Source organism: Cygnus atratus, chromosome 4 (genome assembly GCF_013377495.2).
Source record: "Cygnus atratus isolate AKBS03 ecotype Queensland, Australia chromosome 4, CAtr_DNAZoo_HiC_assembly, whole genome shotgun sequence".
Lineage (NCBI taxonomy): Eukaryota > Metazoa > Chordata > Aves > Anseriformes > Anatidae > Cygnus > Cygnus atratus.
In genome coordinates this window covers 47,999,535-48,017,036 of record NC_066365.1, presented here as the reverse complement: position 1 = coordinate 48,017,036, position 17,502 = coordinate 47,999,535, and the positions used below count along the sequence as shown (strand labels likewise).

Sequence of the window (17,502 nt, the reverse complement as noted above, 5' to 3'; positions counted from 1 at the left end):
TCACAGAATTAACAAGAAGGAAGGAACCAGAAAAGTGAGCAAAGAGAATGCGACTGAAGATGCTTTACTGGGTTGGTGTTCAGAAAGTCCAGGTGGAAGTAATATGAGTACAACCACATGAAGACCTAGGAACAGGTGAGCTAAGTTCAAATTTTCAGATTGTATCTCCAATATTTGAGTTACTGAGTGTAATGGAATAACAAATTGACAAGTTCTAGGAACAGGCTTATGCTTCACTGAAGCACCTAAAAGCGTAGTACCAAGAGTCCATTGCTAAACAGAAATAGAGTACAGTAAATCAAGAAGTGGATTTATTGGATTAGTTTAGCTTTTAGAAGAGGATGTTTTCATAAATTTCATTAGGAGGTGTTTTGGTCTATAGATAAACGTATTTTTTAATGCAACAGTAAAATAATATATTCTAAGGGAATAGTTTGGTCTGGGTGCCACGAGGACCAGGTGCTCCCCACAGAGGCTGAGGGGTGTTGTGGGGCTGGTAGGGCAGGCTCCTCACCAGCCAGGGCCTTTCCTGCTGCCCCCAGTCAGGGAGCTGGATGTGAAGCCAGGTTTGGCTGAGAGTCCAGATCATCAGAGAAGTTTATGGTGATGAGGCAGGTCTGAGATCAGGCCGGGAAGTCAGTCTGCAGGTGGGGGTTAGTGCCTGGACCGGTCAGGCCCATGCCAGGCCCAGGCAGTGCTGTGATGCAGTGAGTGCCATAGTTTCAGTGAAGGATGAACACTGGCAGTGTCAGAGCAGCTCCCGGTGCTGGCTGTGGTGTCCCCACAGCTGTCTGAGAGCCTTTCTTCAGGGTCACCATTGGGAAGGGGGATGCCTTTGGCTGCATGGCGCAGAGCTGTCCTGAGCCCCGGCAGTCGAAACCCAAGGAAGGGGCATGTGCTCAGGGCCCTCCCAAGTCTCATGATCCCCTCCGCTATCCAGCTCCATGGTCTAGCTGGATGCTACACCAGCAGTGATATTTTTGTTGTCTGAGATCAGAAGAAAGTTGTAGGCATTAGTAACAACTAGCCTTACAAGCTGAAATGTTACCATAAATATTGTTCAAACAACTCTGTTTCAGCCACTCTGAGAAATTCATAGAAGCAAATGAAGGAATGTTCTCCTCTCCATCGGTGAGTGTCAGGTATAATTCTGTCAGGGTACATAAACATAGTTCTCTTTTTCTCTCCCTTTGCAGTAAAGGGAAGGTAATCCCATTTTAATCAGGTCTTTGCTGCAGCTCAGTTCAAGAGCGGTGAGTCATCGCTGACTGCAGGGGGGTTGTCCCTGGCTTAAGCTGGTGACAAAGAAGGCTGAATTTTGCTTCTTTCTTGTATTAAAGTTCAGGTAGTATGCAAGTTGCATATGTTTTTCTAAACAGAAACACATTGACATTTTTTATTTTGTTACAAATCCCTTACAGAACATGAATTTCACATCCCAGTAAAGAAATTCTGCTAGGCATGAATCTTTTAGAGAGTTCATAGCATGTTTCACTTAATCTCATCATTGCAGGGCTCTTCGAGATCCTCCATCATCAAATCTTGCTGGTTATTCATCCAATTTCCTTTCTGAACTGGCTTCCCCTCCACCTTGGCATGTTGACAAGCTTGATCCTGGGGTGTCTGGTAGGTGGCAGCTGGCAAAATGGCATTGCTTTGGCCTTGCTGGGAATAGATGTCCCTGTGAATGATCTTCCTAGGGCAGAGCTGAAGTTTAAAGGCTGCCTGAAAGCCTCTGCGAAAGTTTTCATTAAAGAAACCGTAGATGATGGGGTTGACACTGCTGTTGAAAAAGGCCAGCCAGTGAGCAAAAGGATAGATATAAATGTTGATGATCTGCAACTGGACATCTGACAGGTTGGCGTAGTCTGAGAGCATCATCAGAGTCCACAGGGGAAGCCAAGACAGGGTGAAAAGCAACGCTACGATAATGAGCATTTTGATGACTTTTTGTTTCTTCTTAGACACGCTGTGTCGCTGCTCCTGGCTGTGCTTTCCCACTGTGGGCATTGCTGTGTTAAAGAGAGCAATGCCTATCCTAGCATACATGATAACAATGAGCAACAGGGGAGCAAGATAGATGTTGGCAAACAGAACCGTTGTATAGATCTTTCTCATTCCTGCATTAGGCCAGTTCTCCCGGCACCAATATACAGGGCGGGTTTCATTGCCATAGCCAAGGATCACCCTGAAATGCTTCTCTTCTTGTACCTGCAACATGACTGCAGAAGGACACATGATTGTGATGGCCAGAATCCAGATGACTGTTATAATAATGATTGCAGTTGAGATGGTCAGCTTCTGTTTAAATGGATAAACGATGCATCGAAACCTGCAGCAAAGACAGCCAGGGGCATATGTGGAGAAAATGTTTAGAGAAGGTTTAATTAAACAGGCAAACACATACGTGGTTTTAAAATTGCATTTTATTTTTTTTTTTAGAAGTATGGGTGGAATCATGCTGCGTAAACCAGTGGAGTTGCATTTAATTGTTTCATTTAAGAGTTTTGTTGAGAAAAACAATCTTAAAAAAAGTCACATTTATTGTTAAAATTTCTTTGCTATGATCCGTCTCCTTATCAGCCTGTTGCTGCTGCTTCAGTTAACCATGGCAGCAGGTACCAGTGCTTCTGTTATCTTTTCTATTAGTTTAATAGCTGGGGAGCTAACCAACTCTAGGCAGCCAGGTATAGCCCAGCTGCACCATTTTTAAGAGATACCAGTTGAGGAACGAATTGCTGCGACTGCTCTTTAGACCTTGGCACACTTTTTTTTGTTTGTTTTGCTAGATTTAGGAGCTAAACCAATTTAATCTATTGCAGGGTTGCATGAATTAATGAATCCGTCTCCAGTATGATTGTGTGGCCTGAGGAAGATGGAAGTGACAGTTTGTCATTTCTGCATCATCTTACCTATCTATAGCAATCGCAACCAGAGTGAAGACAGAGGCAGAGACAGAGATTCCTTGGACCATCCCACTCATCTTGCAAACCATGCTCCCAAATGGCCATCCTGGAAGGAAACAGGCTATTGAAATTGCCTCCATTTCATTGCAGCACTATTCTTACATGCATAAGAGGAAATTTTTGCCCCAGAACTAGTATATTTATTTTGCTTTGGCAGGACACAGTAGGAGTTAGGGAGTCAAAAGTTATGTAAACAAATGCTTTGCCAAATGCCTAGTTAAGTTTCTGATATTCCAAAAAGCAGCAAAACAACATGTTGTGTTTTAATATCCCATTAAAACGGGATGTCAAGATAAGAAAAGGGATTGACCACTACAGTTGATTGCTCTCTTCATGTGGCTCATAGCATCCACTGAGACTTCCTAACATATAATCTAGTAGTGGGATAATCCATTGCTAAAGATGCTGGTTGTGGAAATCAGCAAGGACAGCCCCAGTCAGAAGGTGGGTTAGAGGCTTGTCTTCCTCACCTGTTCCATCCCCTAACTTGAAATGCCTATGGAGCTCCCTCAGAAATGGTAGTGTGCAAGCGGGGCTAGTGATGTCTCGGTTTAAGGTGAGCTTCATGCTCTGTCACTAAACACATTGCATAGTGAACCCCTTGAGCCCAACCTGCAAAATGAGGGCTTCACATTTTCCCATAGCTTTCTCACTGGGGTTTGGATTCTGAATGCCAGGGACAGAGTAAAAGAGCAATTTGTGTTGGTCACTGTCACATGCGCTAAACACTTGGGTTCCTCAGGGAGGACTCAGAGATTAAGGCAAATCCCCCTCAAGCCGTTTTTGCTATGTGGTGTGAACTGGCATACCTGCAATGATGTTGTCCAGGAGAGTGGTGGGCATGCAGAAGATTCCCACCAGTAAATCGCTGACAGCCAGGTTTAAGATGAAAAGATTTGTGACTGTACGCATGTGTTTGCTCCTCAGAACAATATAGCAAACCACTCCGTTGCCAACCATACAAAGCAGGAAGATTAAGAGGTATGAGACGATGAAGACAGCTGCCACTGAAGGTTGATGAAGGTAGAAGTCCACGTAGGAGACATTGCCTTCGAAGTAGAGGTACTTGTATGTCCCATTATAACTCAGCAAGTGAGGCCAATCGAATGAAGAATTTAAGTCCATTTTCTTACTCATGTTGTAATGTTCCTTGAAACATATTTTTGAAAAGGTCGTTGTAGTATGTTTGAAATGGATTTGAAGAAATGTGACTACTTTGGAAATGCAGTGTGCTGAAATTCATGCAAAGCTGTATGTATACTTGTCTCTGTGCACCTTACTTTAACGGTCCATGTTCTGCACCCCCATCCTCCCCAGACAGGAAAAGCAACAAATACTATTAGTTTGATTTTACAACGCAGGCATATAAAAGTGACCAGTAAGACTACTAAAGTTTTTTTTTTTTTTCTTTCTGCAATCTCCATAAATGAAGTCCTTCCCTTCACAAAGAAGAGTAAAGCCAGACAAGATGTAAACAAGCCTATGGTGATGTGTCAAGTAAACAAAGAAACAACCTAAGCAGTTTATTTCGAGGGGAAAAAAATCAGAATTCTTGAGAAATCCATTTATTCAACAGCTTGAGTAATCTAACGCTTAGGTAACAGTGAGGCTGCTGAGCCATTAAAAACAGTAATTAAATTAAAGCTTTCAGAAGGCACCAACGTTCTGCCTGAATGTATCCAAATCCAGTCCCATTTAACTGAAAAGGAGATATTTATGTGTACAACTGATATTAGGCCACAATTGATTTTGCTTTCCTGCTTAAAATCTGTGTAGATCAGGAGAAAAGTCAGGAAACATAGAATACTTCTGGGTTTAAAATGTACAGAAGCATAAGATTTGTTTTCTAGCTCTGCTGCTGAATTTGTGTGATTTGAGGGAATTCATAATCTCTTCATGTTGTGGTTTAATTGTTAAAAAGCCTGGGTAATACTTTTCCCACATTAGGTATTCGCTCTGTAAAGAAAATATTTTATTAGAGTATTACATTGCAGTTGGCAAAATCTACAGGCTTTTTCTTGGAGACACTTATTTTCAGGTCTGAACTCTCTTGAAATTGATGTCTTCTCTGTTTCAAGCCTCAAGTATCTATACCTTTTGTGTTGTAGTAGCAATGTTTTTACTGGTGGGATGGTTCAAAGATAAGGGGTACAAGACTCTTTATTAGACCACTTGGTATTGGTGCAAGAATCACTTTATCAGGTACAGAATTTGTGTGCCTTGAACTTACTAACTTCCAAACATAACTCACTGAACTTAACTTTGCAGGTTACGAACTATTTTCTTGCCTTGTAAAACCTATAACTCTACATGACACTGCACCAAAATTCTAAATCAAATCTTAACCATGGCAAACTTTTAACATGTTTATTATATATATAGAAATTGTATCAGCCTCCTGTAACAAGTCAGCACTGGCTTCTTGATATTTACAGTTGACACCAGGTAACGTAACTTGCGAGAAGCATTCAAATATATTTTTCCACATTGATTTTATCTGCCAGATGGAGACTTTGAAACTTAGGTAAAGGGAGCAGGGAAAATGATCACATTTCAATCTGCTGATTGCTTTTGGATGGCACTTAATTAAAATGGGCTCTGGGGTTATATTTCTTAAACAGGCGTATTTATATAGATACCTAAAGGGGCAGAAGGAAGGAACTGTCCCTGACTTAAAAGAACAGCAAAACTAACTCCTGGCAAAAGGCACCGAATTAATTTGTGGGTGCAGGTGACTTCAGAACACTTCCCAAATTCTTCACTATAAATGGCATTTAAATTGAGGCACAAGGATCCAAATCCTGATGACGTTGTACATAAGGGAAACAAAGTGCTGACTTTATCTCTTTCCTTATGAAAGAAAATTCAGAGCGGGGCCTTTTTTGTGCAACTATGGTTTCAGCTGCCTCCCCAGATTCCAAATGCTGAAGGTGGTTTTTCCCATATTTATGTAGTAACAAAAGAAGGTGATATTCTGCTGTCATTTCTAGTATAGCAGCCCTCTCCCCAGAAAAAGAAAATGAGTGTTAGGTAATGTTGCCAAAAGGATAGGGTATTTTTCTTCATTCTTCTTGCTGGGTTTTACTTGAAGACTTTCTAATTAAGATTCTGTCTCTGCCTGTTTTTCCCTGGTACATTTATTCACATCCCTTTGTCAGGAAAGTACTGCAGGGTGTTTTTTTTGTTGTTGTTTGTTTTTTTTTTTAATATATATTTTGCTTGTCAATGAAATTCAGCAACATCAAAACCTCTATAAGTGCTTTACTTCCAGTAACAAATGCAGAACAAATCTTGTTTGGAACAAGCAGAGTAGTGAAAAAAACATAGTTTTATCATATCTTCTGTCTTTTTAGACGTCAGTAACAATACAATGTTTGCAGTGGGTCTGTATTTTTATATATTCTTTATATATTTTAACAAATCAGTATATACAAACTAGCCGTACTAGTTGTATGTTCTCTTTGGTTGCTCTTATGCAGAAAGACTGTATTTTTGAATTTTTTTTTAAATTCAAAATAGTTTCAAAACAACTGAAAATATTTTTATTCAAATATTTAATGTATCCGATGTTTTAACTAGACAGAGATCAGAGTCAGCTACTGCAGAAGGTTTTTTGATGCCAATTTTATTATTCACTTAAGAAAGCAGTTACTGATGAAGTTGCATACAAACATGCCCAAGATGAACAGTGAGAGCAGGATTCAAAAATAAACATTAGGCAATAGCTTACACTGTTCACTTAATCACAGATTTGGAGCTGTGCTTTATAAATCTGAGGAGGTGCTATGTCACTAAAATCCCATTTAAAGCTCAGCATCTCTTGTGCTCCCTTTTGGCTCCTGACAAGAAATAGATTTATTGTTGCTCACTTTGCTCCTCTACCCGAGACAGCTTCTTAGGGCAGTAAAGTGCAGGAGGCCAAGTTCTCCGTGCCCAGGGAGATGACAGTCTAGATGAGAGGCAGCGCTTATCATATGCGCATCCTTCACCAGGAAAGGCAGTGGGGTGACCTTTCTGCTTGGCATGGCTATTCTGGGTATGGCCCAAACACGTACCAGCAATCTAAAATGTCAGCGTTTGGCCTGTAGCTCTAAGTCATTTATAAGGCTGCCATCAACAGTATTAATCAAGTTAGAAATGCGAGGGTTCTTGGGTTCAGCCACCGTTATCCGATGGCTAGTGCTGAGAGTAAGCAAGAGTTTGGTTTAACAGTGGAGGTGTAATAGGAATGGAGCAGATGGTGCCAGTAATCTGACACTTGGTATATGTTTGGAGCAAACAAAACAACAGATGAAGGTTCCCTAGACTAATTGCTGCATTTCACACAGTAAATACAGTGGTGTGAGAAAATGGGAGTTCTGCTCTACACGGAGCAAGCACGAGACTAGTGCTCTTGGTAGGTGTCACGCCCAGCTTTTGGGTTTGGCAAAGAGTAGCAATCCAATCCCAACCCGAAGTTTGGAAAAAGTCAGGCCTCTTGCCATCTAACAAAAATAGATGTGTGTTTGGCTTTTTTTTTGTTGGTTTCTCTGAGGTTCCACCCAAGTTCATGCTCTCCAGCATTTCTCTGCAATAAGAAGAGCTACAAATGTATTTATTTTTACTGTAAATGGAAGCTAATTTTCTTCCATATTCCCTTGCTTTCCAGAGGTAGTGCTTTAAGGAAGATATTCCAGTTTGGGGAAGCTTGCGTTTGCCTCACATTGTGTTCCCAGTCCTCATGACAGACAGGACGTGTGCTGTCATGAGGCAGCACTACCAATGAGGTAGGGGTGGCTTTCCTTCCTTGCTTCCAGCAGTATGGCTTTTTGAGGGGTTGCTGATGATTTGAGGGAGAGGTTCTTTATCATTCTGTGGTAGAAGAACATGTTCTTCTGTGTAATAACAGGAGGAATATCTATGGTTCAGATTTTATTGCTACTTAGTACCATATATACACAACAGTTCACAGGCTATACAGGTCTTTGCTGGGCATTTTACAAGTTGCTACACAGTTAGTACTGATATGAAACTTTGGTCCCAGGAATACAAAACCTTGTGGGTCATTTTTATGCAGTAGCAGTATTTCAATGAATTCAATTGAATTCTGTTCATTAATACAACTGAAATTATCCCTTTTCATATTAAAAGCATAATTTTAGAATACTTTACATATTAATTATTCTTTGGATGCTTTTCTTGGATTTGGTCGCTTTCTGACAATGTGTTTATAAAGCAACCATTTTCAATCTCTTCAGTAAGGAACTCTGGAATAGTTTTTGTTTGTAACTGATGAACAAGAAATTGCAAACAACCTCAAGGCACAATTGGAGCTGTGCCTGTTTGTCTTACACAGACTGATCACAGTTGCACAAATGAAACTTTGTACCACTGAAGCTGTACCAAATACAGTGAACTTGCCGTACAAATACTGTATTTTGCCATCTCCTGTAAGATACACAAATTTTTATTATATTGAAGCAGAGGGGGGATAGGATTGGCTGGAAGAAGAAATGAGGGTAGTGCATTGTGTTTTAACAAGCTAAACAGACAGTGATAAATAATTGAGTGAGGTATAGAAGATGGCAGTGCAAGTCATCTAAGAAAAGGGAAAAAATAATGCAATGCATAAATATCATAAGATGATAAATAAAAGCAATTTGCTTCCACATGGTAATTTGATAAGGGCATGGCCTCAGTACTTTAATATGCCAGAGGAAAATCTGCAAAAAAAATAAAGCAAGAGCCTCAACTATTGAAAAATTGCCCACGCATTGTTTTTAAAACATGCTAGACTGATACACTAGTGAAATGTCAATAACAATGTCCGTAGACAAATATGCAGGATTAAGTCAGTGCAACCAGGACAGTCTTATGCCATCAAATATGGAAAATTAATCTTCCCGTATAACGATTCAAGGTAATTATGAAGTCAATGTAATTACTTTTATGTTGGCCACACAGAAGAATTCTGGCAACCATGGGAGCCAGCCAATACTGTTTCACCTCTGTGTACAACCATTTGTTTCTGTTATCCTAATTTGTGCGTGTGAAATCTCATCACAGAATCCTCTGGGGGCTTAGAAGAGGAAAAAATGATAAGGAAACTTTGAAGAACTTAAAGACAGACATTAGGGAAAAAGAAAATGTACTGTGGTAAGTGCTAAAAGAAGTGTTGTCTTTGTCCAGAGCTCTACACTCAGTGATGGGTTAACTGCAGAAATTTCCTGGAAATCTTTTTCCTGGAAAATGAGAGCGTCTCTGTTCTGCTGAAAAATGAGAAAATCCTTTCAAAATGCAGACATTGTGGGGTGGCAAAAAAAAAGCAGCACCTCATTCTATAAATATATTGAAAACAAAGAAAAGATGCACAGGTTATCCTATACCTTAGTGGATCAGAAGTGTTACTGACAGAAGTCTAAACTGTTCTTGCCTACAAAATCATGAGAAGGTCAATTGTGGACATTATTAGTAGTTATTTGTAACAATTAAGTGGAGCATGTAAAAGAATGTGAGAATGGCAAATGGTCGTAAGATCTTTGCCTTTATGAAAAAAGATGTTTGGAGTAAGGGGAAAGACACCTATCGAAGCAACAGCAAGGAACAAGGTCTAATCGCCAACCAGGCACTTCGGCTGCACATTACCATTTCGTATGGAAAAGAGCCTAAATTCAAAAAGCTGTTCAACAAGGACAACTTACAGAGCAGTATTCAGTGAAGGAAAAAAAAATGTGAACTAGTTGTGTGTCAATACTAGGTACAAGGATCTATGGTTTGTAGGAAGTTACTAGCTGAAAGTCAGGCAGTAGCAGCATAACACTGCAAAACAAGTACTCTATAGTGCGTAAGTAAGTGTGACAATAGCTGACTAAACACATGGGATACCTCCAGTGTTGTTGATTACCTAGGGCTCACCTGATCTGTTGCATGTAGATTTGGTCAACTTAATTCAATGCAGACTTGGACCAAGTGGAGGAAGTCTAAAAGAAAGCTACAGGAAAGATCGAGGGGCTCAGGAGTACAACATAGGGAAACAGTGGAAGTTATAGGGCCATTTCATCTAAAGAAAAAGAAATATTTACAAAGGGATGGCAATACATTCTTCCATTTTATTAATGGCTTCAGAACTACATCATAGCATCGTACATTTCAAAAAGGTTGGATGTGAAGGGCATGTATCTGCAATACATTGTAAGCAGGACTCATCTCTCCCTTCTCTTTCAAAAGGAAGAAGTCCTCAACAGCCAGAGATCAAGTTCCAGCCTGAAGTTCATGAAGCATGCAACAGGCAGAAGTGCAGAAATTGTTCCCAATAAAACACAGCATCTGGATTTGCCAAGTTAAATGCCACAAGCAAAAGTGTCTTTGTCAAGAAAAGATTTCATTATGGAGTACAGTTAACTTCTTGGAACTTGTTACAAAGTATGTTTTAACTTGATATTGCACTTAATGTCATTTTCCACTACAAGCAGAAATGCTTAGTCTGTACTAATTCATAAATACCCTTAGAGTTTGTACGTAGCAATTCCAAATAGAGTACTTTGGAAGTTAACATTTCCTTTACCTTTTCATACATCTTAATTTCATGGTCATTTGTACAAAATACCTATGATTTTCTTATCTCAAATTAAATACTGAGTATGTCACAAGGAAAGGGCAGGCTTTCAGCTAAGAAAAAAGCTATGATAGAAAAGACTAAAACCATCAAGCTGAAACAGAAAATTGATTCTTACTGCCATATATGTCCAGGAACCAAAAGTATAAATGAGAAATTTGTTTCTCGTTGCATAAGCGGACAATTCCTGGGAGACATACCAAGCTTGAGATTCCATGCAGAGCTCTAATGAATGGGCTTGAACTGTCTGTCTTCTCCTAACAGTCATCTGGGAAATCTGAGTTGGGACCAAAGGAAATATTTTGTCAAAGATTTATTGGGTTGGTTGTTTTTTTCCTTATTGTTGTTTTTCATCTTACTTTTCCTGCCCTAATTACAAAGGGCAATGCTATCAGTAGGAGTGCTGTAATAGACAAAACAACTTAACTGTCAATTACTCATCCACTTAGGCAAGGATTATAAAACCCTTTGGCAAAAAGCCAAATTCAAATGTAAATCAAAGGATGGTATAGCAGGTGAGGCATTCACAGCAAGTTTGTTGTGTGTCTTGAGCACATCAAATTTTCACTTTGCTTCATATTTCTAGCATTCAAATATTGCACAGCTTAAATCAAATAACGTTTTTATTGCCACACTGAATGAAGAATATGAATGCTGGAAATTTACGATAGGAAAGCCTCGCTCTAACCAACCATTTTCTGCCTTTTGCTATTAGGTGACCTTAAGGCACCCATGTGCATTCTCTTTAAACGTGACTTCTACCACTTTGCCCAGAAAGATTCCAGATGTGAAGTTCCCAGTTAGAGTACAGGTCAAACCTGGGATAAAAGCTGGTCAGTTAACTTGTTTGGCTTTTTTATCCATCATGAAGCTGCATGCCATGCCACATAGGAGACAACAGGGACTAATAGGATAAACACAGATACAGTGACAGGGCTTTTGTGTTAGCTGATAGGGTTCTTGGTTACACAGTAAAGTGTGATTACTTAATGCTTTGATAGCAAAGGCACACAAAGTGTTTTCTGTGTACATGTTATATTTGATGGCTGTACATTACCATACATGAATTGATAGACAAGTAGAGTTTAGTTGAGCTAAGTTTAACTATTGCTTCTCATTATAATATTTCTGTTGCTTAATGCTTAGTCAGCCTTTAAGGTTCTGAGTTTGTAGTGTTTCCTCTTGATGTCTCACAGGCTGTTTTACATCTGAACTAAAACCTCAGCCAACTGTTCCCCAAAACAAGATTAAAGAAAGATTTCCCCCATGCAGGCACATTTATCCAGCCACTTTATTAAGAAGCCTAGCAAGTCCTGAGATATATTAGCTCCCTTATACTTGGAAATGGCTTTTGCCATTTACTCAACTGTTCCCCTAAGACCACTCATATCCCCAGTCTCAGTCTTGAATTTATTTGCAGCCTCTTTGCAACTAAGCAGTCTAAGGAGTCTTTTTACCCTTAGTCCTCTCCACCATCAGCAGGATGCAAAAAAAGGATGACACTACCACTACTGTCAGCAGCACAGGAGGAAAAAAATTTTATCAGCTAAGCACTCATTAAGTAAACTGCAGGGAAGTCATATAACCCATTCAGTACAGGACATAGCTTGCTTAGGATAAACACGACTTCTGCCCAAGCCCTACATTGATAGCTACAGAGTCAGAAGCCTAGCACATATGGGAGAGAATATGCCTAAGAGATGCACAATAACTAACTGAAAGCTATCAATTTGTATTGAGGCTAAGTTAAAGCACACACTTGATGTGTTTTCTGTTATGTCACGATAGCATTCTCATCCTCTTGATGCAGTGTTATACAGAAAACAAGGATTTTAAAAATAGACCTTTGTAAGTTTCTGTAGTTTACCTGGTGCTTAGTACAAACACCTCTCTCACTCAAGAGATGACCCCTTCGGAGGGGTTCCCACCACCCCCAGCTGTTATCTAGCACTACCAAGAGGGGTGTTGGACTTACTCTATGAGAGGAATGAAGACAATTCAAATCATGACTGCAGAAAGCAAGAAGTGTACTCACTCCTTCTTACCTTTGCTCAGAGATGTGCCTTTCATAGAGAAGTAATGAGATTCTCATTAAATTCAGTGGGTCTTCGGGACTCTTCACAGAAAGTGCTGCAGAAAAAGACTAATATAGCAAGAGCAACATTCTCCCTGATCACCAGTGCACGCACAGCAACCAAGTGCAGTTGTGTTAACACTGTTGTGATAGCAGGTAGCAAGCCTTTTGGATTGATCTCTTCTCCTTAGCTAAGGAGAACTGATCAAAAATGTCCACTGCTCCTGCAAGCCAGACATCAAATATAACATGCTTGGTGCCATCTGAATATTCCCCTCACACCTTGCTCCATTTGCCACATTTTTTTAAGACATTACTTGAACTCAGAAGAGGGAAATAAGTACCTCAAACACACTGGTAGAGAAGCTTTTGATAGAATAAAACTATTTTAAGTCCTCCTGAGGTCTAATCTTCAGGAAGCAGCTTCCCATCCATGATAGGAAATTGGCTAGGGAACCCAGTAAAAGTAACACGAACCAGTCTGAGCTCTTTCACTGGAAAGAGACTCCCCTGAGCACTTAACAGTGAGTGTTTTGGATTAAGCTGTACGAACAGATAAATACTCACCTCTAGGCTTTTTGCAATACTATGTTGCTGCTGTCAGATGTGCCTCCTAAATAGCCAACTGTCAGGCACAGCAGCTGACTTGTAACATCCCCAGACCTTCAATATGGGCTGAATCATCTCATGTGCTGGTTGAGGCCTATTCCTTGCCCGTTCAACCCATCAAATTCTTCATTTCCCAGCTCATACCAGAGTGACGGTGTTGCAGTTGAAAGACAGAGGTCGTAGTTCTGCCTCACATTTGATTATGAAATTATGAACCATGTCCAAAACATTGTGCTTGATGATGTGGGGCTTGACATACCAGCACAGAGCAATCTTCCCTATTTCCAAGCATACAGTTTACTGCAGGTGACGGTGTGCTTCCTAGGTTTCACTGGTCCATGCAATGACATGGTTCTCAAAGTGAAGCCTTTGAGTAGTAAAGAGGTTAACTACTCGGTTCAGTAGTCTAAGAAATTAAAAGCAATTTGCTCTACAAGTTTTTCAGCTGTCCATGTCCAATACTACCTTTTCCTGATGAGTTTTTGTGCTGATACATTGTAGTAAAAAAAACTCAGGATCTGATTGACAGCTGACAAGTTCCTCTTCCTGTGGCAATCAGTGTAAAAAGCAGTGTTAAGTCAAAAACCTTTACTCTGTGCAAACAAATTAAGAGGTATAAACTCAAAAATAGTGCTTGGGGCAGCTTCCTAAAGTGCTGTGTTGAATCCAAAGATACAAGCTTTTAAAACTAAACAGGATAATGTTTATTATAAAACAAAAGTCTTGGACAATAGAAGTTAGCCATATTTATTACAACAAGCCATTTATGAGCTGATGTAAGACACAGCTTGAAAAGATGCAAAAGATACTTTTTTTACGTATGTACTTTCCCAGAAAATTGGTTTCTAGCTGGAATTTAAGAAGTGGAATGAAGCATCTTGTACTTCTCCACCTGCTTTATTCCCACCCAAGAACATGTGAGCTGCCAGTCAGCAGTCTGAACCAAAGCAATACTAATGCAAATAGCACATCATCTTGGTGTCCTGCCCCATATTATATCTGTACTTATTTTGAAAAACAAGCAAGAGCCATAATTGATTTAAATCTCCTTTTGCATAGATGTGCTGTTGCATGATATAAAGTAGATATGAAAGCACACAGAGTCCCATATTGGGAATTTATTCCTTTCTTCCCTGTAGCTGAAAGACCTATCTAAATACAATACTCATGTAGGTGTTCTAATTAGTCTACCTGCAACAAACACAGGTGGTTTACAAATCTGCAGAACAGGCAAGAATTGAAGTCATCCTACACCTTCTCAGTGCTAACAGTTGGCTTTCAGTTAGCAAACCAACATGTACGTCTTACCAGTTACTGTAAATAGTCACTGATAGATTAAGCACCTGATTCATTCTGTGACTTGCTCTAATCCTTTGAATCCATTTATTCCTTCAAACTCCACACAGTAAATTGCCGCAGTGATTTGATTTTCATTGTGTACTGAACACTTAGCACTCAAATTTTAAGCCTCACTTGGATGCCATTAGAAGGTGCCTCTAACAGGGATGTTACACACTCACATGCTAACTTGCCCTGCCCCTCAGTAATCTGTGGGCAAAACCTAGCTTTTGAGAAGGTTTTCTGTCCTAACATAAGCTATTCCTGAGATACCTCTCCATGCCTCTTTTCCTGTGCTGTTTTGCAGGTGTGCTGCAACCTTGGAGGAGAAGAGCATGCAGCACTAGTGACATGAATGCACCCAGCAGTTTTAGTGACAAGGTAAGGTGTCCTGCTTTGTCACCCCTGCTTTCCCAATGATGTCTTGTTTGACATTGATTAGCGTGTAGGATTGTTTCAGAAAGTTAACACAACTCAGAGACAGTGAAAATAGATACCAGAAACCACCAACACATATACCTAATCCAAGTTAATCATGCAGGTGATTGGAGCTCCCCCTTTGAGCTCTAAAACTGTTGATTATGTTTTGCAACTGTACTGAGGACTCCATCGGAATTAGCTTGAGCTCACGGACTGAGAGTCCTCTCTACCTCTTAAAATAATTCTGTTTGAGAAATAACTGAAACTGAAATATAACAATTGCTTCTGCTTCACTAAAGAGTAAGTTGTACCTGTAAAAAGGCAGAGTTAAAAAATGATTCCCTCCCCCCCCCCCCCCCCCAAGACTGAGTTTTCCATATCCTTTTGCACACTTGATGTTCACTCTGAATGCAGTTACACTGGTAGCACTAACAGCAGTGCAGCATGGACAAGTGCAGGTAGAACCACCAGAAAAACTTGCTCCAAAATACTATAGCAGGCATGCAGCAACTTCATTCGCAGCAAAATGTACCTCTGATTCCTGGCATCAAGAGTGACTAGACTCGGCACAGTATTGTTAGCTAGCAGCACTGACAATTGCCCTGTGAAATATTTTCAGCCCTTTAAAACTGGGTGTCATATATAGTCAGTCAGGGAAAATAACAAGTCCAGTTAGACAAATGGCTCTAGCTGTTGACCTTCTTCCCCACGGGTGCTCTTACTGGGAGCAGGCTTTTCTCCATAAAGCCCCAGACCTCTGCACAAGGGTTAAGTGGCTGCCACGTGTAGGTATACACTTCCAGCAGCAGCTACACAGATGCTCCCCCTGTCCAGCCATCCCTGCTGGGGGCGGTGTGGGTGTCCCCCACCTCCCTTTTGAAATACAGAGCTGTTGGTGTCAGACATCCACTGTCAAGCTCTGTACCCCAGTATCCCAGTGCTGACCAGTACAAACTGGTCAGGATGGCTGCATCACCCTCCCTGGGACCAACTGAGGCAGGCACCACCAGCAGCCCCACGCAGCCCGTGCCCTGTCCCCACCTCAGGCAGCGGGATCAGCGTTCCCCTGCACACACACACAAGACCTGTTGCTAACAGCGCTGGCAGCTCCACCTCAGCTCCCAGCCAAGTAGAGGGGAACAGCCCAGCCCGAGTCACAGCCAGCCCCCCACCCTCCTCGCCCAGGATCCCCCACTTACAGCAGGGAAAGCTCCGTAGCAGCCACCGGTGCAGCACTGTGAGGAGAAAGGCTGCAGCCTCAGCGTGGCAGAGAGGGAACAGATCCGGCAGTGCCTGGCAGATGCAGGGAGGAGGCAGAGAGAGAAGGAGGGACTGGAGAGAACAGCCCAAAGCCAGGCTGCTGAGCCCTGGGGCCAGGGGGCTGTCACCTGCAGCCATTGCTACCCTGGGGCAGAGGGGGTGCCTACTTGGCACGTCAGGGTGGTGCTTCTTTATAGAGCCTCCTCCTGTTCTTTTTAGGCATCATTTCCCCTTGGAAAGCTCTTTAGCACTGGGGCTGATGATTTTCTCCCCAGGTACCAGACCTAATTCTACCACCCCCAGCCATCACACCCGAGGGGGCAGCAGCAATCCAGAGCCATCTCTGATGCACTGGGCACTCCTCAGCACAGCACCATACAGGCTCCTGTTCTACATGCTGAGCTCCAACATCTAAATCAACCCCCTCGCCCCCCTCAGAGATAAGGCAGGGTTAGCTTTTAAATCAAGAGTGGGAAATTGGGGGAAAGAGTAACCTGTACTGCCCTGGTCAAACTAGTTGGTACATGGACTTTTTGGATTACAGTTTTCAGCTTTACTTCTTGCATTCCCTTCCCTGGGAAACTCAAATGCCCTTGAGCCCCATAGCTAAAGTGCCAGTACCCATCCCCCTGGGACCACCACAGCTGCCTTCTTCCTTGGGAGTCCAGAGGAAGTCACAGAAAGGCCAAGGAGTGCTCTGATCTAGCCTTTACTCTCTGCACACAGAGCAAGAAATCCACCTCCAGGGTTCTGGCTTAGCCTTGGGGTAAGAGCCCCTGCTCTGCTGTTAATTTTCAGGGGGTTCCTGGAGTGCTACTCTGTGGGGACAGGTAACAGAAAGGTGCCTTTTATGCTGTACTCAGCTGAAATGGATAATAGAAGCCTTGCCAGAAGTCAGGAAGATAAGGATTACTACTAAAATCTATTACCAAAATAAAGGTAGAACACTTCTGAAACCAATCACAATGACAAGAATTATCAGGCATGTTTTGAAATGAACATGTTTCAACCTCATTTACATAAGCTATCAGAAAGGAAGTAAGTATTCAGTGATATACTGACATATACTTAACTAATGGAGACAGAACACACCAAAACTGGTCTGCAAAAAGACAAAAAATATAGCAAGGTTAAATCTAAAGACAAAAGAAAAGCAGTTCTTCCACCACCAGGGGTAACCCCAGAGCACCCATACAAGGACTCAAGTCAGCCCAACAACGTTGCTCAGACCAAGGCAGAAA

General features: G+C 41.4%; 1 protein-coding gene across 1 annotated transcript; it reads right to left on the bottom strand.

Annotated features, from left to right (window-relative positions):
- Positions 1-1,491: 1,491 nt before the first annotated feature.
- NPFFR2 (neuropeptide FF receptor 2) lies at positions 1,492-4,103 on the bottom strand. Its single transcript, XM_035551830.1, has 3 exons — positions 3,776-4,103; positions 2,913-3,012; positions 1,492-2,332 (listed from the first exon to the last, which is right to left on the bottom strand). The coding sequence occupies exons 1-3, from the start codon at positions 4,101-4,103 to the stop codon at positions 1,492-1,494; spliced, it is 1,269 nt and encodes a 422-aa protein (XP_035407723.1).
- Positions 4,104-17,502: the final 13,399 nt, after the last annotated feature.

Coding starts and splice junctions, on each gene's coding strand:
- NPFFR2 (XM_035551830.1), bottom strand. CDS start 4,103: ATGAGTAAGAAAATGGACTTAAATTCTTCATTCGATTGGCCTCACTTG. Junction 3,013..3,775: donor CCTGGACAACATCATTGCAG/GTATGCCAGTTC, acceptor GTTTCCTTCCAG/GATGGCCATTTGGGAGCATG. Junction 2,333..2,912: donor GTTGCGATTGCTATAGATAG/GTAAGATGATGC, acceptor TCTTTGCTGCAG/GTTTCGATGCATCGTTTATC.